At 37.4% G+C, this 22,780-nt stretch overlaps 1 protein-coding gene across 1 annotated transcript in view; it reads left to right on the plus strand.

Moving 5' to 3' along the window:
- LOC148834961 (G protein-coupled receptor kinase 5-like) overlaps positions 1 to 21,229 on the plus strand; it is a 28,317-nt gene extending 7,088 nt beyond the window's left edge. Inside the window, exons 5-16 of the mRNA XM_088916006.1 lie at positions 707 to 807; positions 1,650 to 1,742; positions 6,053 to 6,116; positions 6,943 to 7,083; positions 9,875 to 10,065; positions 11,911 to 11,948; positions 13,439 to 13,528; positions 14,461 to 14,669; positions 15,322 to 15,459; positions 17,108 to 17,245; positions 19,467 to 19,598; positions 20,297 to 21,229. Of these exons, the coding sequence (XP_088772132.1) occupies positions 707 to 807; positions 1,650 to 1,742; positions 6,053 to 6,116; positions 6,943 to 7,083; positions 9,875 to 10,065; positions 11,911 to 11,948; positions 13,439 to 13,528; positions 14,461 to 14,669; positions 15,322 to 15,459; positions 17,108 to 17,245; positions 19,467 to 19,598; positions 20,297 to 20,398 (1,437 nt within the window). The 3' untranslated portion in view covers positions 20,399 to 21,229. The remainder of the gene's footprint in view (positions 1 to 706; positions 808 to 1,649; positions 1,743 to 6,052; positions 6,117 to 6,942; positions 7,084 to 9,874; positions 10,066 to 11,910; positions 11,949 to 13,438; positions 13,529 to 14,460; positions 14,670 to 15,321; positions 15,460 to 17,107; positions 17,246 to 19,466; positions 19,599 to 20,296) is intronic.
- Positions 21,230 to 22,780: the final 1,551 nt, after the last annotated feature.

Genomic DNA, 22,780 nt, shown 5'->3' on the forward strand with positions numbered 1-22,780 from the left:
AGATGGCTTTTGTCCAAGTGGTCCAGTCTGTTGTAGTAGTCTGAGCGGTGTCAGTTATGTATTTTGAAAGACTTGCTTTTCAGAATAAGTGGTGGGTTTTGCACTGGCAGAGACCCATGGAGAAAACTGTTCAGTGACATACTGTAGGACCGGGGCCACCGCTTCAAATTAGTACACTTGCAAAAATTTTCAAAATGCAAAGAGCCCATTTGAGCCACCAGGTAAAGCCTCCCCCTTCCACATGATGTACTTTACAGTATTTAGCCCTTTGGATTACTCACCTGTACGGTGCTTTGGGAAACCATCAGTCTTCCCAGCTCTCCCTTGTGTGCCTCTAATTGCAGCTACAAAAGGCAGTGCAGGTGTTTTTCTGTCACCCTCCATTGTCGCATAAATTACCCAGTTGTGGCGCAACGGAGCTGCCCTGCTCCCCTGAGTGTTTATTAATGTGCAGAGCGTTTTTAATTAGATGTCCCGTGGGATTATGTTGGCAATGCGTGCAACTCGCAAAAAGGCGAGGCAGTATTTTCCCTTGTGCTGCGTGTAAGAACTTTTCTTTTTTACAGTTTTATTTTTCTTTTCCTGTGTTCATGCTTCTGCTGTAGATGTATTTTTGCCTTTATTGTGATAGGTCTGTCAAGTTGAGATACCTGGAACATAAAATTTTTTGTCTCTTCTCTCCTCTCTCCTCTCTTTTCTCCTCCAGTCTTCAGATTACATACCAGAAATAAGTTTAGACCTCATTAATGAAACAAAAGAAAAACATGAGCTCAGCCCCTGCAAGGAGCTGTTCTCTCACTGTGTGAAGTAAGTTTTTTATTTCATAACTCTATAGCCAGTGATATATGAAAACAAAATACATTTGAAATGATCTCTGAGTGGTTGAAAGAAAGACAAAACATCAGTCAGTCAAGGCATGACTGATAATCTCATGCTTTTTGCTTTCATCTTTGTCTTATGGGGAGTCAGTTACTCCCAGTGAAGAACCGAGAGTTGCACTTGGAAAGTTTTTCAGATTAACAGACTAGTATAATCATCTTATTGCTGTATGTCTGGAAAGCGAACTTGAACACAAGCAAGTGAAAATATTGTATTAGCATTAGATGATAAGTTTCTGTTTTTTTTACCATAGACCAGGTTTATGTGTATGTGAAATATATCTTGTTCGGTTTAACACTAGAACAGAATAAAACATGTGGGTAAGAATAGTTTTTGGATTTGAGGTCCGCCATGATACAAGATACTTACAAAATGCAGCCCTGCATCTCCCATATCCTTTTAGTAACTTGTACATATTCTTCACATAATGTCTATGTGTTTATTCATCTGCTACTCATACAGTATGTTCTTTTTAATATAATATTGTAATAAATAATATCCTGTTAATGTGTGCATACAAATTTACTGCAAATCAAAATGTTGCACAAAAACATACAAAGAGGTTTAGAGCTCTAGGAGTCTGTGAACTTACTATACAGCAACTGAGCCCCCAGTATGCCACCATCTGGAGTCAAATTCTGTGTATGCCATTGTAATGTGTAAGTGGAATTTATTTCTCAACCATAACAACTGTAAAAAGTGTTCTCTTAAATCTTTTTAAAATATACAAAAAACCCTGTGATTTATTGCTGGTGTTTTTCTTGAGACAGATCTGTCCAAGACTACCTGAGTGGGGCTCCATTCCAGGAGTACCAGGAGAGCATGTATTTCGATAGGTTTCTACAGTGGAAGTGGTTAGAGAGGTAGGTCATGTGTCCAAGGACTGTTCATCCTCATTGTGAGGAAAACAGTGGTGTTCATAAAGAGGTAAACGGAAGACCATAAAGCTGTGTGGCCACATACAGTACCACTGTCATTTCCTCCTTTCACACCTTTTTACTGCCGAATGGCTTGTGATTTGCTTTCAAATAACTTGAAGTACTATTTTTATCTTTCCAAAGATATGTGGAGTGGGCTGGAGATTGGTGATTTACCATGGATTTTTATTCTCAGTGTATTATTATTCACTATTGTTAGAAACTGCAAGGCTTGACCACAACAAAGAAACTCTCAATTTAGGTGCCTTTCCAAACATACAAAATGATGGCTTTTCAACTTGAAAATGAACAAAAAGAACTGCTGTTTATTCCAGGTCACACTTTGCACATTTTTCTGAATTCCTTGCGGTGGGATTAGAAGCTTGGTTATCAGTATTACTTTTATGATACTGTGGAACCATATGTGCCCCCACCCCTAATAAGCATAAATTTTGAAGCAGGAATCTTCCCAAGAGTTTGAGAAAATTCTTCTAATGTTAACACAGCTAAATGTTTATACAGACTAATTTGTGAAGCTTTCTTCTAAGGAATATTTCTCATGTCATAATTCTATTGTATTCTTGCAAGAAGTGTTAATTGTTTTCATAAATTGTGTGTTCAGTGAATATCCTAAATAGGCTGACCTTTCTTAAAGCCCCGGTTTTCAGGAGCACGTAGAGAAATAAAACTTTAGCAAGAAACAAAGCATTTTAGCACTCACTCTGTGAAAATGTGTGCTACCCAATGTTAGATGCCTTGTGTATTAGGCAGCTGTTGTAATTTTTTGAGAAAAAAATCCACATACCTCGAAGTATCATGGATTTTTCATTAACAGTACAAAAACATTGGTATGTGTTGTACATAAAAGGAAGGGTTTGCTGAAGGTTGGCAGCATGTGAAGGAAAGCACGGACTTCATAAATAAAATGATGAGTCATACACATTAGGACCAACTGTTTTTATGCTGGTCACGTATGTGGAAAAAAAACCCTGAAGTTTCTTTCTGAGTGTTAGGTTTAGGTGCTGGGTTCATCACTGTAGTCCAGGAGCTTGTCATTAACACGATTAAAAAGCAGATGCAGATGAAGACACTTCAGCGACAGATGCAGCTGTACAGAGCTGTTTGTATCCCACACACGTATGGAGATGTACAAAACTGAAGCTGTCTGGCCTCTTTACAAATCCTTTGTTTCAAATATTTTATTTTTTGGGGTCATTCATTTTCTGATACTACAGTACAGTTCAAGAACTAGACCTCTGCCAGCAGGTTTAATGGTGTTTACCTTGTTTACCCATGTTTGCTATATGGTTTATGCTATTTCTCCTTTCTGTTGACCTCCTGAAGGTTGGCTATATTAATTTTGTATCAATGTTTGCAAGAAACAGTGGTTATTGTCCTGTTTTAGTGTAACGAGATTAATTTTAACACGTACATTTCTGAACAAGGAAATACCACCACCTGTTTCCAAGATGTTTTCAAATTGCAAAGAGTATTCATATTTACAAGTGTATTATTTCCTCTTGTATGAGACAGCGAGCATTGTGGTATTCTTCAGGACAAATGTACCTCAGACAAGCCTTCCAGTGCCAAGAAAAAGCCTGAGAACTCCCTTTGTTGGTACTAGATCTTCATGAAAGTATTAATTAAAGATGATGAAAACATGATTAAGCATACAGTATAACAAAAAGATGCCAGATACATTTAGACTAATTAATAGTCCAAATAAAATAATCCATCAGTAAATATTTTAATAATAACAATAAATACATGAACCCTTAGATTTGCTGGCACCTCCTCGAGTAGCAATGGAATCATCTAGATGTTTCCGGTACCTGTTAATGAGTCTCTCACATTGGGCTCAAATTCATCAAATCCATTCTTTCCAACAGATCTTTTCATGTCAGTGTATTTGAGGGTTTCCTTGTATGGACAGCTTACTTCAGATCCTTCCATAACATTTCAGGGGTTTTTTGGTCTGGGCGCTGACTTGGCCAATCCAAAATGCAAAATTTCTTCTTCCGACATTTTCTTGTAGGTCTGCTAGCATGTTTGGGATCTTTGCAGGGGGTCTTGCTGCATGGACAGTCTTGCATTATGCTCCAGAATTTGCTGATACAGTGTCAGATTCATGGTTCCTTTGATGGCAAGTCATCTGGGTCCTGAGGTGGCAAAGCAGCCCCAAACCATTTTTCTCTAAAAACCCTGCTTGAAGGCTGGGATGAGGTTCTTCTGTTGGGGGGCAGGTTTTTACTACACAAAACATTTCTCATGGTGGCCAACATTTTTGACTCGTCTGCCCAGGAGATGTTCTTTGAATAGTCTTGTGAATGGCCCAGGTGCTTTTTGGCAAAATTATGATGGGCCGCAGTGTTCTTTTTAGGGAACCATGGTTGCTTCCTTGCTTTCCTCCCATGAAAACCACTCCTGTTGAGGTTCGTTATGATGTCCTGGATGAATTTTCGGGGTTGCCCTTCAGAAGATCCTGGCAGGGATGACAGGTTCTGGATAGAGTCACCGTGGTCAAGAATATTTTCCACTTGCCTAACAGTGGATGGATGAAGCCCCAGTTGTTTAAAATGGTTTTGTAACCCTCTCCAGACTAATGAGCATCAGGTACTCCTTTCCTGTGGTTCTCAAAAATCTTTCTTGATAGTGGCATGACATGTTTGTGCTAAAACACTCACAAAGCTTCTGACTCACATGGGGAGGGCTGCCAAAGCGCAGCAGTTGTTTACATCTTACTTAATTATTTAACCCATTAATTAGCTAGGTGAAGTAGGCCTTACTTATTGTTTCACATAATAGAGTGGAGTGTCCAGAAAAGTGTTATATAAGTGTAAGGATTATTATAAAGATCCTCATTATTTTCATGTAAATATATTTTTTTTCTATTTCATACACCACTGTGTCTCAGAAAACATTGCACTGTTAAATATAAAAGATTTAGTTTTTTTTAAGTAAAGACTGAATTTGATTAAAAACAGTATCATGGTAAGAAATTGTAATTCCTGCAATTAAATTCAAGCTTTTTCTCAGCGTTGTGTATGATCTGTGACAAAAATATACCAGAATGACAAGAATATACTGTACATACAATATACAAAGCAGAAAAAGGAGCTACTCTGTGTATATGTTTTTAGAAAAAAATAAAGTGCACAGATTTTAGATTAAATGTTTTTACTGTAGTTTTGACTGTGACTGTGACTGTGATTCACTCCAGGGACGAACTGTTGCATAAGCACCTCGTTAGTGAGAGGGTTAATTGGCCATATGTGCTGAGGTGATTTAACCTGTTAAATATCAAGCCAAAGTCAAAATAAAAAGCACAGAAAACAACCAATGCACTTTCGTATATTAAGAGAGCAACATTTTCATGCCATCGGTATGTTTCGGAGCTGGACAAAATCGGTGCACTGCTGCTCACCATCTGGGATGTTCAAAGCCAGCAATGTCTAACCTTCAAGACAATACAGCCAAACATAACCTGTAAATTACATGTGATGATCTGGAGTTCCACAAGTCACAACACCTCTCTGACGTGCCGACTCGCCCACCACCCTTAATTGGATGAAGGAGTTAGAAAATGGATCGACACACAAATTTAAAGAATATTAAATCTTAATGCCGTTCATGTAAATCTGTTTCACCATTTATGAAAAAATGTCTTTAGATGCTTTAATATTTTCACTGCCTATTCATTACAGCTGCTAGTATTTACTTTTCATTGCATATTATATTTTTTCATTATTTGCAATGCAGTTGTATAGTATTTGCGGTTTTACAAACAACAAGCCACAATGAACACACAGAGCTGGGATTCTACGCAATTGGTAGCAGATTCCAAAAGATCAGGTCATTTTGGTGAAAATACTGTATGTTGCTCATAAAAATGGGAGTTTTGTTATTTGAATTCACATTACCATGGGAAATGAATTCCAGTATACAGTTTGTCGTGATTATTACAACAGTGTCTAATAGAATTGTAGAGGATGGTGGAGTATTGCTATATTAGTGTAACACAATAAGGCTTTTCCTTCATCTTTTCTTGCTGGAGAAGCTACTGCCTTTTCTAAGCTTTTTTTTATCAGTTTCTGAATGCTGATCACAAGCCAAAATACTCATTTTCCTGTAGACATTGCATTGAGGACATTTTTAAAATCTTTTTAGAACCTATACTTAATTTTTCAGAGATATGAAAAAACTTTTATACCTCTGTTTTTTTATAAAATAATATTAATTTTTCACTTGTTTTCCAGGTTACCTGTAACAAAGAATACATTTAGACAGTACAGAGTTCTAGGAAAAGGTGGATTTGGGGAGGTAAGAGAATTCCTTTTTCCTTACCAATGTTTTAGATAGTAACAGTCTTGAAAGATCTTTTTGTCAATCACAGCATCTAGCATTTCATAAAGAATGACCATGATATGTTTCCCGCAGTCCTACATGTCACAGAAATGTAACTGCAGGTTCTTCCACACACATTTCAACAGAGCTTTTGAGAGAATGTTGATGCACAAAACCCTCTAGTGTCTAGAATTTAGCAACAAACAGAAAAATAAGAAAATCTGTTTTTCTTTCATTTATCTTACACTATGTATTTATGGATCTTCTGGTTGAATAGCAAACAATACTGCTGCTTTTAATCTTTTTACTGAATATAGAAATTAAAATTAAAATTGTGAAGTGCGCTTCTATGTTCTTCACAACTTATTTCCTTAATTTGCAATGCAGAAATGATCTGAAAAAAAAGTAGCCTCACCCAAACAAGCAACAAATTGTGTTCTGTCAGTTTTTTCTTTCCTGCACAGTGTCAATTTCTCATCTCTGTGTTAGGTTAAAATTAATAATTGAAGTTGTGTATTGTTTTATCTTATAACAGATCCTTATTTTTAATATATGTACACCTTAAGTAGTTTTCTTCCAAAAACTGTTCTTTCTGGGTTGCATGATTCTAGGTAACCAATGAACACACAACTTCTTTTAAACAAATCAGGAGGACTTTGGCAGTCCTTATTTCAGGTGTTTTTGTAATCAGTTCAACTTGGAGACCTCCCCAGAAATGCCTTCTGGAAAAAGAAGAACCCTGATGTCTTGGCCAAGCACTGATCCTATGGGCCTCTTTTTCCTGTGTTCCATCGTCATGCAGGTATGTGCCTGCCAGGTCCGAGCTACGGGAAAGATGTACGCTTGCAAAAGGTTGGAGAAGAAGAGGATAAAAAAGAGGAAAGGGGAGGCTATGGCTTTAAACGAGAAACAGATCTTAGAAAAAGTCAACAGCAGGTTTGTAGTAAGTATCAACTTTACACTTTGCCAGAGAACAAGAAAGCTGTGATTGGAACAATGTGTTGCCAGTACTGAAATGATAAAGCTAAAACTGAGCCTCAGCACTGTTTTTTTCCTTAATTGTGCGGTGTTCTTGGTAAAAGGCTTCTTTTAATAATAAAGGAACCGTTAGAATGCAGTCCTTCATTTATACTTTTGAAGGGAATGAGTTTATCGTTAAAAGACATATTCAGATGAGCTTGAACAGAATATGGTGTTTGCCCAGTGACAGTGCCTTCAAGGAATTGTTTTTAACCATTCAGCTGCCATCACATTAAAACACAGAACGAATTAAGATGATTTAAATAATTTGTGACGAAAGTCAATTAGGCACAGTATGCTAAGAGCTCAGGGTCTTATATTGTACAAACCAAAATTAAGGAATGTGAGGCTTGTGCTCTTTTGTAGAACAATTCTAAATTAAATGTTAAATGAAGATCAATAAGATATATTATAAATAAGTGTGATTTAGACATTTAGCAGAACTGGAGTATTTTAATAGATACAATTTTTAATAGCCACTCTTCATTTGAAAACAGCATTATTCTGTAATTGGGATGGAAAGTTCTGTAGAAAAGTCATTTATTGGCCTTTTTTCTGCTTTTGCTATTCTCTCTGTTGTGCTTATCTGCTTCAGGAAATTAGTTGCAATGCAGATATGTTTTAGAGTGTACTAATAAGTATATGCTAATAATTTACTGATTATTATACTGTGCATCCAAACTAACTTACAAACTGCAACAAATGCACAAAGCTATGAGACCTTTCTGTAGCTGTTTTATTGGCATTGCATTGAACAAACATGGGTAATTCATTATGCTAACATTAGTCATCATCACGGTTGGGCAGTGAGCTTCCAGTGAAAGTCTCAGTCTAATAATGTTCCCAGTATTGGAAGCAATACAGTCGGTATATCTGTGTTGTATTCTTTACACCAGATTGCAGTTGCTTGTGGGATTCTCTCCCATTCCTTTCTTACAACCTGGATCAGCATGTGACTGTTCAGTGGTCTCTGAGCCCTGGATGCCACACGTCATCCCAGCAAATATTCAATGGGACTCAGATTAGGCAAGTAGGGCAGCTGCAGCATAACTGTCACCTTCTCGTCTTAAAAGAAAGCTATTGTTGTATGTGCAGCATGAGGACATTGGTTGTCCTGCAAGAATGTTGTCACATCAGGATGAGGTCGCAGGAAGGGCAGTAAGTGGGTTCCCATGGATAAGACCAATGTAGCACCCCACAATCATGTTGCAATCACTACATATGGATTTTTGTAGTGACTAACATTCATGGCTTGACCATCCTTTTTTGAACGTCCACTACACATTTATATTGGTTCTTGTATTTCAAGGATTCCCACATTGTAACTTCTTACTGACAGGCAACACTAGACTGTAACATCTCGTAACACTATATCACTGGGATGTTGACGGCAAGCAGATGTCGTTCTACCTCCAATCCTCCAATGGCATAAACGCATTGCTTTCTTCATAAGCAGCGCAAATTGGTTCCTTTTGTGTTCTTCCTTAATTGTCTCCAGGCTTGATATTCAACACTTTAAATTACTGATACCCAGTCAACTCTCTTTACTGAGATGATTTAGCTTGTATGCAGCAGTAGCATCATGGTCAGGCATGATCGATCAATTCATCGAAATTATGCAAAAAGCATTTATTAAGTATCTAAAATACGTATACTTTAGTTTTTTTAAACCTGATGTATAAATAAAGTGATAAGATTCTTTTGATGCTCAATATAGGAGATGTTTAAATATTAGTGTCTGACATTAAGAACAACTGTTTTTATCGCGTACTTCATCCCTCTAAGCTGTCTTATGTCCTGTTCCTAATAACACAAATTTGTTTATCATTATACATGTATGATACATGGTCAAAAAATAATTTTAAATGATTAAATAGGTGTTGCCTATTTTTACATTGGCTCCTTTTCAACGTTTATTGAACAATTACTCATGCCATCGTAAATAGCTGTGGAGAGTCCAGGTGAATGCTGGAAGAGGTATTAGTGGGGCCAGAAGGGGGCACTCACCCTGTTGTCTGTGTGGGACCCAATGACCCAGTGATAGCGACACTATAGTGTAAAAAGGTGCCGTCCTTCGGATGAGGCATAAAACTCAGGTCCTGACTCTCCGTGGTCATTAAAAATCCCAGGGCATTTCTTGAAAAGAGTAGGGGTGTTACCTGAGTGTCCTGGACAAATTTCCCACTGGCCTTTACCAATTATGGCCTCCTAATAATCCCCATCTCTGAATTGGCTTCATCACTCTGTTCTCCTCCCTGTTGATAGCTGATGTGTGCTGGGCGTACTGCCTTACTTTGGCTGCTGTTGCATCATCCATGTGCACACTTGGTGATGGTGCCTGTAAAGCGTTTTGTGTAGATTGTCCAGAAAAGCACTATGTAAGATTTATTTTATTTATGTCTGAAAGGCTAGATATATGAACATATACAGTATGACAAAGTCTTCAATGTAGTATCACCTTTCTAGCATTTTGCATCTGGGTATCATAGAGGTTATCGGTTAAGTATGGACAGGATGTCACATAGTCTTGTCTGTTGTTTAGACATTGTGCTTTGAGTATCTGTAATTAAAGTAACCGAGCAAGTGTGAGCATGAAGGTGCCAAAACGTATTGTTGTATTTGGTTTTCAGTTGTAATAGATTTTATGTATCAGCATATTTTTAAAAATTGTCATTTCTTTTCATGTATTTCTTTTTGCATTATTGCTTCATCAGGTTAATTTGGCTTATGCTTATGAAACAAAGGATGCACTGTGTTTAGTCCTGACAATAATGAATGGAGGTGATTTGAAGTTTCACATCTATAATATGGGGAACCCAGGCTTTGAAGAAGATCGAGCCTTGTTTTATGCAGCAGAGATCCTCTGTGGCTTGGAGGACCTTCACAGAGAATTTATCGTTTACAGGTGAGCAAGGTAACTACAGCAAAACGGGACAAATGTTAGATATGGCCATTGATGGCAAGGCTGGATCTGCTCAGGAAAATCAAACTGGCAGGATAGTAGGCAGGATTTCCAAGCCTACCAAGTGGTGTTGGTGGACAGTAAGGTGGCACTCTTAACACTGGATCTGAATACCCTAACCAAAGCCCAGTATGGTAATGAAGACACTGTGTTGTAGAAAGTGCCGTTCTTCAAATGAGTCATTAAATGGAGGTCCTGACTGCTTGGTCCTTCTTAGCACTGTTAATATGTGTGGGTATTAACCTCAGTATCCTGGCTCATCGCCACTCTGGGATGCCCAGCCTGCCATTCCTATACAGTAGTCCCCCCCTAATTCAGTTCTCACTTCTCCACCCAGTCCGTTGTGTAGTGGGGCTGCTGGTGCAGAATGACTAATGTGAGAAGCCCAGGTGGGTGCCACACTGAATTGCTGGATGAAATGTGTCCCCTCCTACAGTATATGTATGAAGCCTTAGGATACTTTATGATGAATAAATGTAATTATTTCTCCCTGTTAGTAGTAGTTAGCAGTGGTGGTAGCTGCAGTAGTAATGTGATTGTGGCAAAGGTGTTGGTAGTGTGAAGAATACAAAAAATGGAGATAGTCCATACATAAATCCATTTGAGCACTATTTCTAAAATGGATTAAAAGAGGAAATTAAATTAAAAAAGAGAATTGCTTTTTATGAGGTATGTTTTTTTAAATCTAATTCATTTTAAACAATTTTAGATTTGGAGTAAATATTCCCCTTGTGCCTGTGGCTATGTAACATTGTTCAACATGTTTTCTCAAAATTGGATTCCCTGTGCTGTAAAATGAGTCAGAGGGACAAGTGCTTTCCACATTTTACTTTTATTCTTCTGTTTGTGTTGGATTAACATGCTTGTTTTTTGTGTGTTTGCATGCCTGTATGTATTTTCATATTACCTATGATGAATGCCTGGCAACTGAGTAAAATGTAATTTGTTTCACGATTGGACAGATTGGGCTCTTTAACTTTAACTGTATGGCGCTTTACAGCCCACTTCCTTATCGAGATCAAACTTCCCTGCAATTTTTTATTACAGTTCTGTCTTTCTTATCTGTGCTTTTTTGGCATACAAACTGCACATCCATTTTTAATTGATGATCCTTTGGGCACCTAATAGGTTTGCTCCAGAAACGAAAAAATAACTGTTTCTTTATGCTTTACTGAATATGCAGCAATGTTCCACAAACATTATCATACACCCAAGTAAATCAGTGTGGCCTTTGCATGTGTGTGCTTGCTTTTGCCTATGATCTGATTTCCACAGAAGAAATCAGGAAATACAGCTGCTTGTGCTATCCTCATTAAAACTGCTATCTAATGTGCTTACCATTCTTTCCTTACAAAACATAATTTACATAATTAAAAACTTTTCAGTTGTTGACAAGGTGTGAAATTGAACATCAGTATTAAGTATTTCAATATCTTGTTTCTTGTCAGTTATGTTTGGCAAATTGTAATTGTCCCCTAAGATGTTAAAAAAGCCAAATTGAGTAATGTTACAGTGTCATCTATGATACAATTGTTCAAAACCTGAAAAGGACACCTAAAGAAAAGTCATATCTATGTTTACATAATTATTTCCTTCCTAGGTCATTTTATTGGACCATATACTTTCCACAGAAATAAATGTTTAAGACATTGTATGAAAAATGAAATTGAGTAGACAGGTCAAAATCTGAGGAGTTTACAAAATGCTTTTTTGTACTAGTTTCTAAATTTCTGTCATATTTTACAGTGTAAATATATGCTGCTGTAATGGTTTTATTTTGCTCTTTAGGGATTTGAAACCAGAAAACATCTTGTTAGATGACTATGGTAAGCATTTTTATATAGAAAGTTCTAATTATGTATCAACAAGTCTTAAATAAAATGTCTTGTAGCTGGTTTTCCAGAAAGGGTATTGATGAAATTGTGTTAAAATTCTCCCTCTATCATTTTACCCTGAAACTGCATTTCCAGGAGTCTGTTTATCTGTACTAAGCTTTAGTTTATAACAGTATAAGACTTTTTACTCTCTCTTCTCTAAAAATGTGGAGAGGCCTTAGTTTACCAGCTTTGACAAATACAGGACAAAACGTAATTGCTTATGGGTGCCAGCATACAAAGAGGGTCATTGACATGTTAAATAAAATGAGAAGTCGTTCAGATTCCGAACCTCATACAAGAGCTTTAATGCTGCTTGCTGCTTTGTTCAAAACAATTTGCAACAGTAATCTTGAGAATTAGTCATAGGTGCCATGGGTTCACATTAATAATACATCATTTTACCACTCAACAGCGGTGGGTATGTTAGACCTTTCCAAAGATCATATAATTACAAATAATATATACTACTAGAAAACAAATGCAGAATAATCTGTTGCATAATGTCCCCAAGAGTGCCATCATGGGTTCACCTTTTTCAAAGCTCTAGATGAAACTGGCACACCATTGACAGGTTTATAGGTTTAATGGTCTGAATAGCTACCCCAGTTTTAGATAAAATAAATGATTGCTTGAAAAGCTGAGAGAATTCAGAAAGTAGGGGGATGAACTTTGAGGGATAAAATTATTCAGTGCCTAAGAGTTTAGAAGTACATTACTTTCTTTACTGTTTTTTAAGATCTTTAAATTGCTACAATTACATTTACAGTTTTCTTAGAAATTCTGCTGCATGTGGAATAACAGTGTATAAGAAAAGTGAATAGGTGTCACATTGTTTCTTTCTGTTGCTCAGATCAGCTCTGTTCTTGTATCAGTCTTGTATTTTTCATTTAAAGCTGTAACCTCTTTCTTAAAGTATCCATAGCCAAGGTTAAAAACAAACCTAAATATAAAAAAATATATATTGAGTTTAACCTATCCTGCTAATGTTATAATCACAGATTATTTGGTTAGTTATGCTTATTTAATAATTATGACTTATGAATTGCATTTATTATAGGTTATTTCTGATGTGTTTAGTTTTAGTTGAAAATTTGTACTGACAAGAAACAAAAGTGTAACCTTTAAGCAACTTTGAATAATAGAGTTTTCCAGAAAATGTATATGAGATGGAATTTAACAGATAATACATGAGCAACTCTGTTATAAATTTACCAGCCAAGGCATTAAGGAATCTGTTCCACAAGTAACTTAACCTCAAATTATTGGTTTCACATATTTTTATTGCTGTTATTTATTGACCTGTGTTTGCACACCATTGAGCATATGCCAGCACAGCCTAAGACACTTACCTGTATTAGAAAATGTGTTCATTTTTTTCTTTATGTTGTGTTGTAGTGAAAATATTTTTTTTTCTTGAAATCGGTTGTCTGTGTTGGCAGGCCACATTAGGATATCAGACCTGGGTCTCGCTGTGAAGATTCCTGAGGGTGAGACTATACGAGGCCGGGTAGGAACTGTTGGTTATATGGGTGAGTTCTTTTACAATATTTCCTCTTTGATAGTAAGAAAAGGCTTAAAGAGAATCCTTGTCTAAATGTCAGTCACAGTTATACAGACTTCCATCATAATTAGTTTTTGGCCTCTGGGGGAGGCATGGTGGTACAGTGGTTAACATTGCTGCCTTACAGCGCTGGGGCCCTGGGTTCAATTTTGGACCTTGGGTGCTGTCCACGTGCAGTTTTGCATGTTCTCCTCCAGTGTGCAAGGGTTTCCTCAAGGTGCTCCGGTTTCCTCCCACAGTCCAGAAACATACTGGTTGATGGTGGTGGGTGGATGTGCGTGATTGTGTCTGTGTGTGACCTGCAGTGGACTGGCGTCCTGTACAGGGAGTATCCTACCTTGCACCTGTTGCATGCTGGGATAGGGTCTGGCTCCCCCACGATCCAGTATTAGATGAAGAGGAAAAAAAACTGATGGATGGTAATACGCTGCGAGTTAGTGGGTGAATGCTTGGGTCTGGTTAATGCTAAACACAGCATATTGTATTCATCCCGGACTTGTGCATTATAATGGGGAATTTTACAAAGGGAATGCAAACAGAGCACCACATTTAATAATAATAACAATAAATAATTGTTTACACTTACATAGCGCTTTTCTGGACACTCCACTCAAAGCGCTTTATAGGTAATGGGGACTCCCCTCCACCACCACCAATGTGCAGCCCCACCTGGATGATGCGACGGCAGCCATAGTGCTCCAGTACGCTCACCACACACCAGCTATTAGTGGGGAGGTGAACAGAGGAGAACAGAGATCACATTTCAATGTACGAGATCTGTACTGCTTAGTTTAACAAGGTTATTCCAGGTTAATAAAAGGAAACTCCAGAGAGACACTTTTTCCACATAGGATTGCGTGCACAGTCATTAATTACCTTTTGTTGTTTTGTTGATTGCAGCCCCAGAGGTACTGAATAATCAGCGTTATGCCCTGAGTCCTGACTACTGGGGCCTCGGCTGTCTGATCTACGAGATGATCGCTGGGCAGTCGCCGTTCCGCGGCCGCAAAGAGAAGGTGAAGCGAGAGGAGGTGGACAAGAGGGTGCTGGAAATGGAAGAGAGCTACTCTGATAAATTCTCCGAAGAGGCCAAGTGTGTTTGTAAATTGGTGAGTGAAGCTGTCTTCCCAAAAGCAAATGGGGGGTTTTGATTCCCCATTGTCATATTGTCACTATTGCAGGTAATTGTTACCTTAAGTATAGATGAAGTATTAACATGGTTACTGAGTGCCCACTGGGTAACTGCCCCCTGTCAGATTATCTGATGGTCTGTTGGTCTGTGTGCCAGCAGTTGTAGTGTAGGCTGTGCTGTTCTTCCTCTCTGGCCGGAATTTCCCAGTGGCAGCCAATAACTGAGTAAATGCTGTGAGGCTGTTGTGCAGTGGGTTTAACTTGGTTAACCTTAACCTTACCTTGAACCTGTCACCCCTGATTAAACTGTTCCAAGATTAAAGTGGAAACAAAAAAGCTGGTGGCTTTGAATTGGCATGTCTCATTTGATGTAGATATGTTGTCTTCATTCCTTCACAGCTTAGTCTTCACTGAAACCTGCAAAATAAAACGGTTGAGGAGCTTAACTTTGTAACATCAGCACTTAGTGATGGTGATTCATTTATTTATAGTTTTCATCTCCCGTTATTAGCATTTTAAAGGCTTCACAGTGCATGCCACAGTTTTCACTGCGAGAAATGTTAAATAATAATTAAATTACATATTTTAGACTTAATTCTGAACATCATATGTGTCTCCTTTATTTTGTAGTTATTAACCAAAGACCCAAAGGAGAGGCTTGGATGCAGAGGAGAAGGAGCATCAGAAGTAAAGCGACACCCATTCTTTAAGTCTATTAACTTTAAACGCTTAGAAGCTGGAATATTGGAGCCACCTTTTGTGCCTGATGTGAGTATTTCACACAAACTGGAGACAGGTTCTCTTGACAAGAGATAGAGAAAGATCCCCCTGTTAATTTGAGCATTTTTAAATCTCAAACTGGACTAACCAATAGTATCCATAATCAGTTTTGCTTCCATAGTGTTAAACTCAGTCACAAACATTGAAATTGCAGTACAACATATGCAAATGATCCAAATGGATGGCGGAATGATGTGAAGAATAAAGAATTAACTTTTATATGTCAGGTGCTCTTCTCTAGGTGTGGAGGTGTTGCCTGTTTTAGTAGCTTAAGAGGACTCTTTATGAAATGTGATAATGGTCAGTGCACTCAAGGTAATTCAATCATTGTCACCTTTCCTAGAGAAACGTCCAATGACTTTTCATACAAAAAAGCAAATTATTTGAAATTGTTTGTAATAGACAGGGAGTTCATTAAAATTATCTGGTGATTATCATCTATCATGTACTATATTGTGTGCGTTATATGTATCATATACAGGATCCAATTCAAGGATAGGCTATATAATATGTCAACATACTACACTATTCTAGCCTCATGTTTTTGAGAAGAAACAGAAGTATTCTGGAGAATAGTCCCTAGTTTGCCTCATCAGGACCGCAACCTGGCACTATTGAAAGGGAATTAAAAAATAATGTTTTTCTGATCAGACATTCTTTGTCAGGAAGTTTCTACCCTGAGGTCCAATCATGAGGTCATTGTCTCCCGATAATGTTTTAGTGTATTAAGAAATATAATTTACTGTTAATTTTTATTTATTTTATGCAACTTAGTAACATGGAGGATTGAAGTGTTACAGCTACAGTGTTACAGTGTTAGTCTGTAGCATTTCAACTACATAATCTCATATGTAAAGCTTAGGTCTTGTCTTGTTTGGCAAAAGGAGTTTGAATGACTCACTAGCACGAACTTTTAAACAGGACTTACACTAAGGATTAGACTTTTCACTTTTATTCACTTAACCATGTCTTTTATTCACTTAACCTGTGCACATAACCATGTCTCTTACTCTGTATCTGTATCTGTATCTGTACTGCAGAACTAAAAAATAGTAAAGTTGTGAATGTGATTTAAGATAGCTTATGCTAGTGGTGGCTCTGTGGCTAAGGATCTGCGCCTGTGACTGAAAGGTTGCCAGTTCAAATCCCGCGGCCAGCAGAGGAATCCTACTCCGTTGGGCCCCTGAGCAAGGCCCTTAACCCCAACTGCTCCAGGGGCGCCGTACAATGGCTGACCCTGCGCTCTGACCCCAGGCTCTCTCCCTGTCTGTGTGTCTGTGACTCATGGAGAAAAAAAAAAGCTGGGGTATGCGAAAAAGCGAATTCCTAATGCAAGAAATTGTATAAAGAAACATTATCATTATCATTATCTATTCCTTATTTTTCCTATCTGAAAATATACAGTAATGTATATACTGCTGGTGAAGACTGACTATTAAATGCTAAAATGGAACTTTAATTATTGGTGTGCTTCATTGTTTGTGTTTTAGCAGAATGTAGATTTAAAAGATTAAATACACCTAACTTTTTTTTTCTCAGTGTTTTGTCTCCGTGTTTAAAATCTAAAGGAAATGTAAATATTATTAAAAGGCAGCTCTTCAAGAATCAAATTTCTAAAGCACAATTTGTTCTTCAGCCTCGTGCCGTGTACTGTAAAGATGTCCTAGATATTGAACAATTTTCCACTGTGAAGGGGGTTAACTTGGACCAAACGGATGATGACTTCTATTCCAAGTTTGCAACAGGGTCTGTTTCCATACCATGGCAGAATGAGGTGAGAAAAGGGGGCTTGCGTATCACTTTTAAAAATATTTCTGTTGTTTCTAGTCTCACCTAGTAATATTCACATTTTAAAATTCACAGAGCATTGCTTTTTTCAATACTGTGAGTTCCATGACATTTTAAATTAACTTTAAGAGTACTTTAGAAGAAACACTTCACTTAAAATGCTTTGATAAGTACCAGAAAACAGAAACATGCCACTGGCCTAAATTTTACAGCAGTGTGTATAGTATCAGATCTCTGCGTATTACTGTTTGATAACTTCAGGAACCTTTGATCATTTATTTCTGTCTGTTATCAGATTTGATATTCTTAAACAATCTTAACAATCATTAGCCACAGTGTCACAACTATTTGGCCGATAGACTAGATTAGGAAGGGAGGCAAAGAAGACACTTGAAGGCCAAATAGAGAAGCTGATTGTTGGGTCAAAGGTGGTGTTCATAGTTATGCAAATAAGAGATAAATGGTTTCACACAAGCATACATTTGTCTCCCACAGTGTGATTTTAAAAATACAGTGTGATATTTCTTAGCCAGTGGGTGTGTGGGTGGGGATGAAGGTGCAGTTGAAATTTCAGTGGATTTAGATTGTGCAGTGTTTTGACAGGCAGTGCGCTTAGGACTGAAATCTCACTTTTATGCAAAGGGTGATGTGTGTCTGGAGCAAAGTGCTGAGTCATGTTGTTAAATCTGACTACCTGTGATCTGTCAAGAAACACAAGGGCATGATCCAGTAAACTCTCTCTGATCCAGTAAACTACTTGGTACCCAGATATTGATATATTTGATATGGAAACAAAATAACATTGTTAAAGACAAGACAATAATAATTTCCCTTTCATACAGATTTCTTTCTCTACTGTACACTGACATATTCTGTATGATTCAAAGATATTATAGCCTCCAATAGTTGTGTTTCTTGAGACCCCATCTAATTAAAATTCAGTATGAACTTTTATGGAAACCAGTTATTAACACATGAAATCCACAAAATATTACTTCCAACTGATTACTATCAGAAGCTTTCAGCCAACTATACCAAGTGTTCTGCAACTGCTAATCTTGGGTATCTGATAAATGTCTTCACATAGTGTTTCCCACCTACATACATACATTTTACAGTATGTATGTTTAGTTAAAAACTGTTAATTCAATGTGGTGTATGGTAACAGAAACTGCCTGCTTTATGATTACCTTCTTAACCTGATAATAACACAACACTAAAGCAAATAGACTTAACCTTAGCTATGTTAACATAAACTCTATCTGTAAAAATAAAATATATAAAATGCTCAACAGGTTATAGACCAGGTTAATGTAACAAAACTAGAAGGAAGAAGAGTTAGCAGTAACAATACATTCTTTGTTTTACTACATGTCGCAATACATCTTTTGTGCATCCACTAGATGTCACTGTAAACAGAGCCTTATGTAGAGAGTTTGGTCAAGTTTACAATGGACGCCATGTTACACACACTGAGAGCAGGATCATAAGTGTGTCATGGCATAAACTATCTGCACCACATGCTTGGAATGGCTTTGAATGTCCAGTAAAAAGCTGGAATTCTGAGGGCACACATGAATGTTTGGTGCCCAGGGACATGTCTTCCACACAGCAAAAATATAATAGTGCCGTTTCTCACATACTGTAAGCTCATTCTACCCAGTTATAGTCAGCTGATACCAGGTTGGCAAGACTCTCTCGATGAATGACTCTGGTACACAATAGTGTTTCTTTCAGCTTAATTTAATTTTACTATATGATTCTATAGTAATAGCATTTTAATATTCAACTGTTTTTGTAAACTTGCTAGAAGGAGGTTTACAGTAGGCTAATTTCACTTCATTCAGACTGTGGATTTCTGTATCATGAATATATTTTCCTTTTAAGCAGGAAGAAGTAAGGCAGTCACAAGAAAAAATACATTTAATAAGTTTTAATGTAAGGGCATAAGTAATACATTTTACAAATAAAATGTTTCTGTTTTCTTTTTTCTAGATATTTCTGTACTAAGTACTAAAAAGGCTGAACCTTCATAATACAGAGGTCCCAGACCCTACTAACACCTCTATGCATTGCCTCACATATGTTGTTCAATGTCCAGGCTTTCAGATGCTGAGTGCTTGAAACCACTGTACTGTCTCGCCCGGTTTTATGTTTTTTCTTTAAGTCTGGCTTTGGCCTTTCAGTAACCCTTCCCTTTTCCCCAGATGATTGAAACCGAGTGTTTCAGTGAGCTGAACACATTTGGGACAAATGGAGAGCTTCCCCAAGACTTGGACAGGAGCTACCTCCCAGAGCCACCCAAGAAAGGAATACTTCACCGTTTCTTTCGACGTCAGGTAAATCTTGCACTCCTTATCCACTTGGGATTGCTGTATGTGGCCTCACACAATAAGACTGAACAAAAAATAATCCTATCATGTCTGTAGTGCTTTTCTGGACACTGCAGGACATTACAGGTAATGGGGACTCCCCTCCACCACTGGCAGTGTGCAGCCCCACCTGGATGATGCGACAGCAGCCTTAGTGCTCTTATTACGCTCACCACACATCAGCTATCAGTGGGGAAGAGAACAGAGTGATGAAGCTAATTTATAGATGGGGATTATTAGGAGGACAAGATTGGTAAATGTTGGGGGGAAATTTGGCCAGGACACTGGGGTAACACTGCTATTCTACCTAACACTTATATGTTTTCCCCTGTTTTTCCTTAATATGCTTGACATAACCGTAATATTGGATTGCTCGATGGCTGAGACTGTGCATGGAGCTGCCCTTTGAAGAGATGATAATTGTTTTCCATTTCTTTTTTTACCCTAAGTATCTGTATTGTTTTTGTTTGTATGTATCCAATAGAATAATTCAGCTTGTTTAGCACAACACAGAAATCAGTTCTATCATCGGGACATTACTTGAACAGCCCAGCACAGTTCTTCATCCAGATTCATGACATTACAGAGCTGACCAGTGGAAGATGAACAGTCTTTGGAGGCAGTGTTTGCCATTGTCTCATTGGTGTATTACAATGTTTTCACAGCATCACCAAAACAACTCTAACAGCCCTTCAAACTCCAAGACCCATTCCAACCACCATGTGAATTCCAATCACGTGACCTCAAACTCCACGGGCAGCAGCTAGTGAAGAGCCTTTGAACGGTCGCCACTGCCCCTAGCGCACCCTCTGGCTGCGTCCTCTGGCGTTGGTGAGAGCCGAAACCGAAATGGGAACTCCTGGAAAAGCTGTAATGGTTTAGGAGGGGCAGAGACAGTAGATGCTGATATCCACCCAGTCCACACAATGGAGCTGTTCATTCATTCCACAGTGACAGTCAGAGCCTCTTTCTGGATGGAGATGTTCCAGTTCCACTCAGGTTTATACCACAGTTGATGCGCGCAAGATCAACAACAAAACAAGTCTCCTTAGAACATTGCAATAGCAAAATAAATAAAACCAAGCTATGTACAAGACTACTTGCACGTATTAAAGAAACATGACATTGGACTAAAACTAAATTTTGTCTTTATTATAATTATTATTCTTAATTACTATTATAAGGGAAATAATACATTTTGTACATTTAACTCTTATTGTCTCGGTTTACATTTTTTGTACATTTGTATTTGAATGAACGTTTGAATTTCGGATGATTTTTGTCAGTCCAACAGCCCAGGCAAAGTCAAGCGTTCTCTGAATGGCATCCACTGAAATTATTTGTATGAAATGCAATGTAGAACTTAATCAATTGATTTTATTTTTTATATTTATGTATACATAGGCTGTATATATATGTATATGATTTTGTTTAATTTCCAATACTTTTTATGTTTTCTGGGACCTTCACAACCTGATTTGCCAGATCAGTTTGCCTTTTCATTATTTAATTCCATTGCAGATTTTAATGTGGAAAGCTGTTTTTTGTGTTATTTATTAAAGTGTACCCTGTCAAAGTAAATACTCAAGTATATTGCAGATTTGGATAGCTACTGGGGGTGATTTAGTCTTTACGGATGTTGTCATGTATCCTAGAAGTGCTGTACCACAAGCAATGCTATTCACTTTAAAAAAACCTTTCCTCTTCCCTTTTCATTTTTAGAAAATTCCTCTATGAATAACTCTTTTTCTAGAAAATTTCAAAAGTAATAACCATTGGCTATTTGGAATGCGTGTATAATAGTTACCTGTGTTAGTCTGTGGAGCTGGTCCTATTCAAGGGCAAAAAACAAATGTAAGAATTGTATGTGTCCCACTGAAACAATAAAGCAGAAGTTAGAGAACATTCTAATAGCCAACTAGTACAGAAACTCACAGGAGTTCTCTTCTCTTTTGTTCGATGGGCACGTGTTACTGTGTGTAGAATGTCTGAATATGTTATATGGATGTTGCTGTTGTTCAAGACGTAGTGTTCATTTTTAACATAGAGGATGTCTACTTTATCTCTCATTTTACAGCTATAGGAATTTGTTTTTAATCTTATTTTTCATACGCTCCAGGTTGAGCAGCAGTTTGCCAGGGAGTTGGTGGTTCAATCACAGTTACACATGTTAAAAAATGTATTTAGCTTTATCTGAACCTGACTTGCTAAAACTTAAGGTAGTAATTTAAATTAGCTCCTTGTCGATAAGGATAGAATGTGAAAAATGTGTACAGTATGTTACTTTTAGAACATTCAAGAAAATATCATTCTTATATGTTCAAGACACAGTAGCATTTAATTATATATCTTAAACATGTTACTTTCCTTACTGTGTGCAATTTTTGTTTAAATTGGGTATCTAAAATTGTATTGCTTGTACTTGATTTTTTGTTTAAAGAAGAAGTTAATCCTGCAATGATATGGTTAAATACATGAGTGGTGAAAATCTAAGGGAACATAGAAAATTGGTGAAATTTCAGAACCCCACAATTATTTGAGAGGAGTGCATTCACAACTATATAAGGGCCCATCTTTGAACAGTGTTTCAAGTACAAAAGAAAACACATAACATTTATACACTGCTACATTGTAAGGTCTAATGTTTTACTTAATTACACTCCTCTATTCTGTTCCCGGAGTGTGCAGGAACTCCAGGAACTTTTTGCTATGTTCTGTGCCTTCAAACATTAAATCATATGCCTTTGCCAAGCAAAAAAAATTTGGTCCCACATTCTGACGTGTCTTCTTTTGTGTCAGATTTATATTTGACAGTTTCCATTGTTTTTCAGCTTACACCTCAATCTTCATAAACTACGTCTCTTAATTTGTGAACAGTACTGTGATACTCGGCCCAATGCCATAAAGGCTGTAGTTTTAATTTACCCTTTGCTTCAGAGCTCCCGTATTAAATCTGAGTAACCTCTAATAAAGGGATTATGTAGGCTGAGTGCTTTGGCCATTTCCTCTGTTCTAGTTCTACAAAATATATCACAATTAAAACTAGACATTTACACTGCAATTAAATGTGTTCAAATGTAACAGAGCTCATTTGGCAATTAAACTGTAACAGAAGATGACATCACCCCCTTGGAACCTGGATCATGCCT

The sequence above is a fragment of the Atractosteus spatula genome, chromosome 5 (genome assembly GCF_055471065.1).
Source record: "Atractosteus spatula isolate fAtrSpa1 chromosome 5, fAtrSpa1.hap1, whole genome shotgun sequence".
Taxonomy (NCBI): domain Eukaryota; kingdom Metazoa; phylum Chordata; class Actinopteri; order Semionotiformes; family Lepisosteidae; genus Atractosteus; species Atractosteus spatula.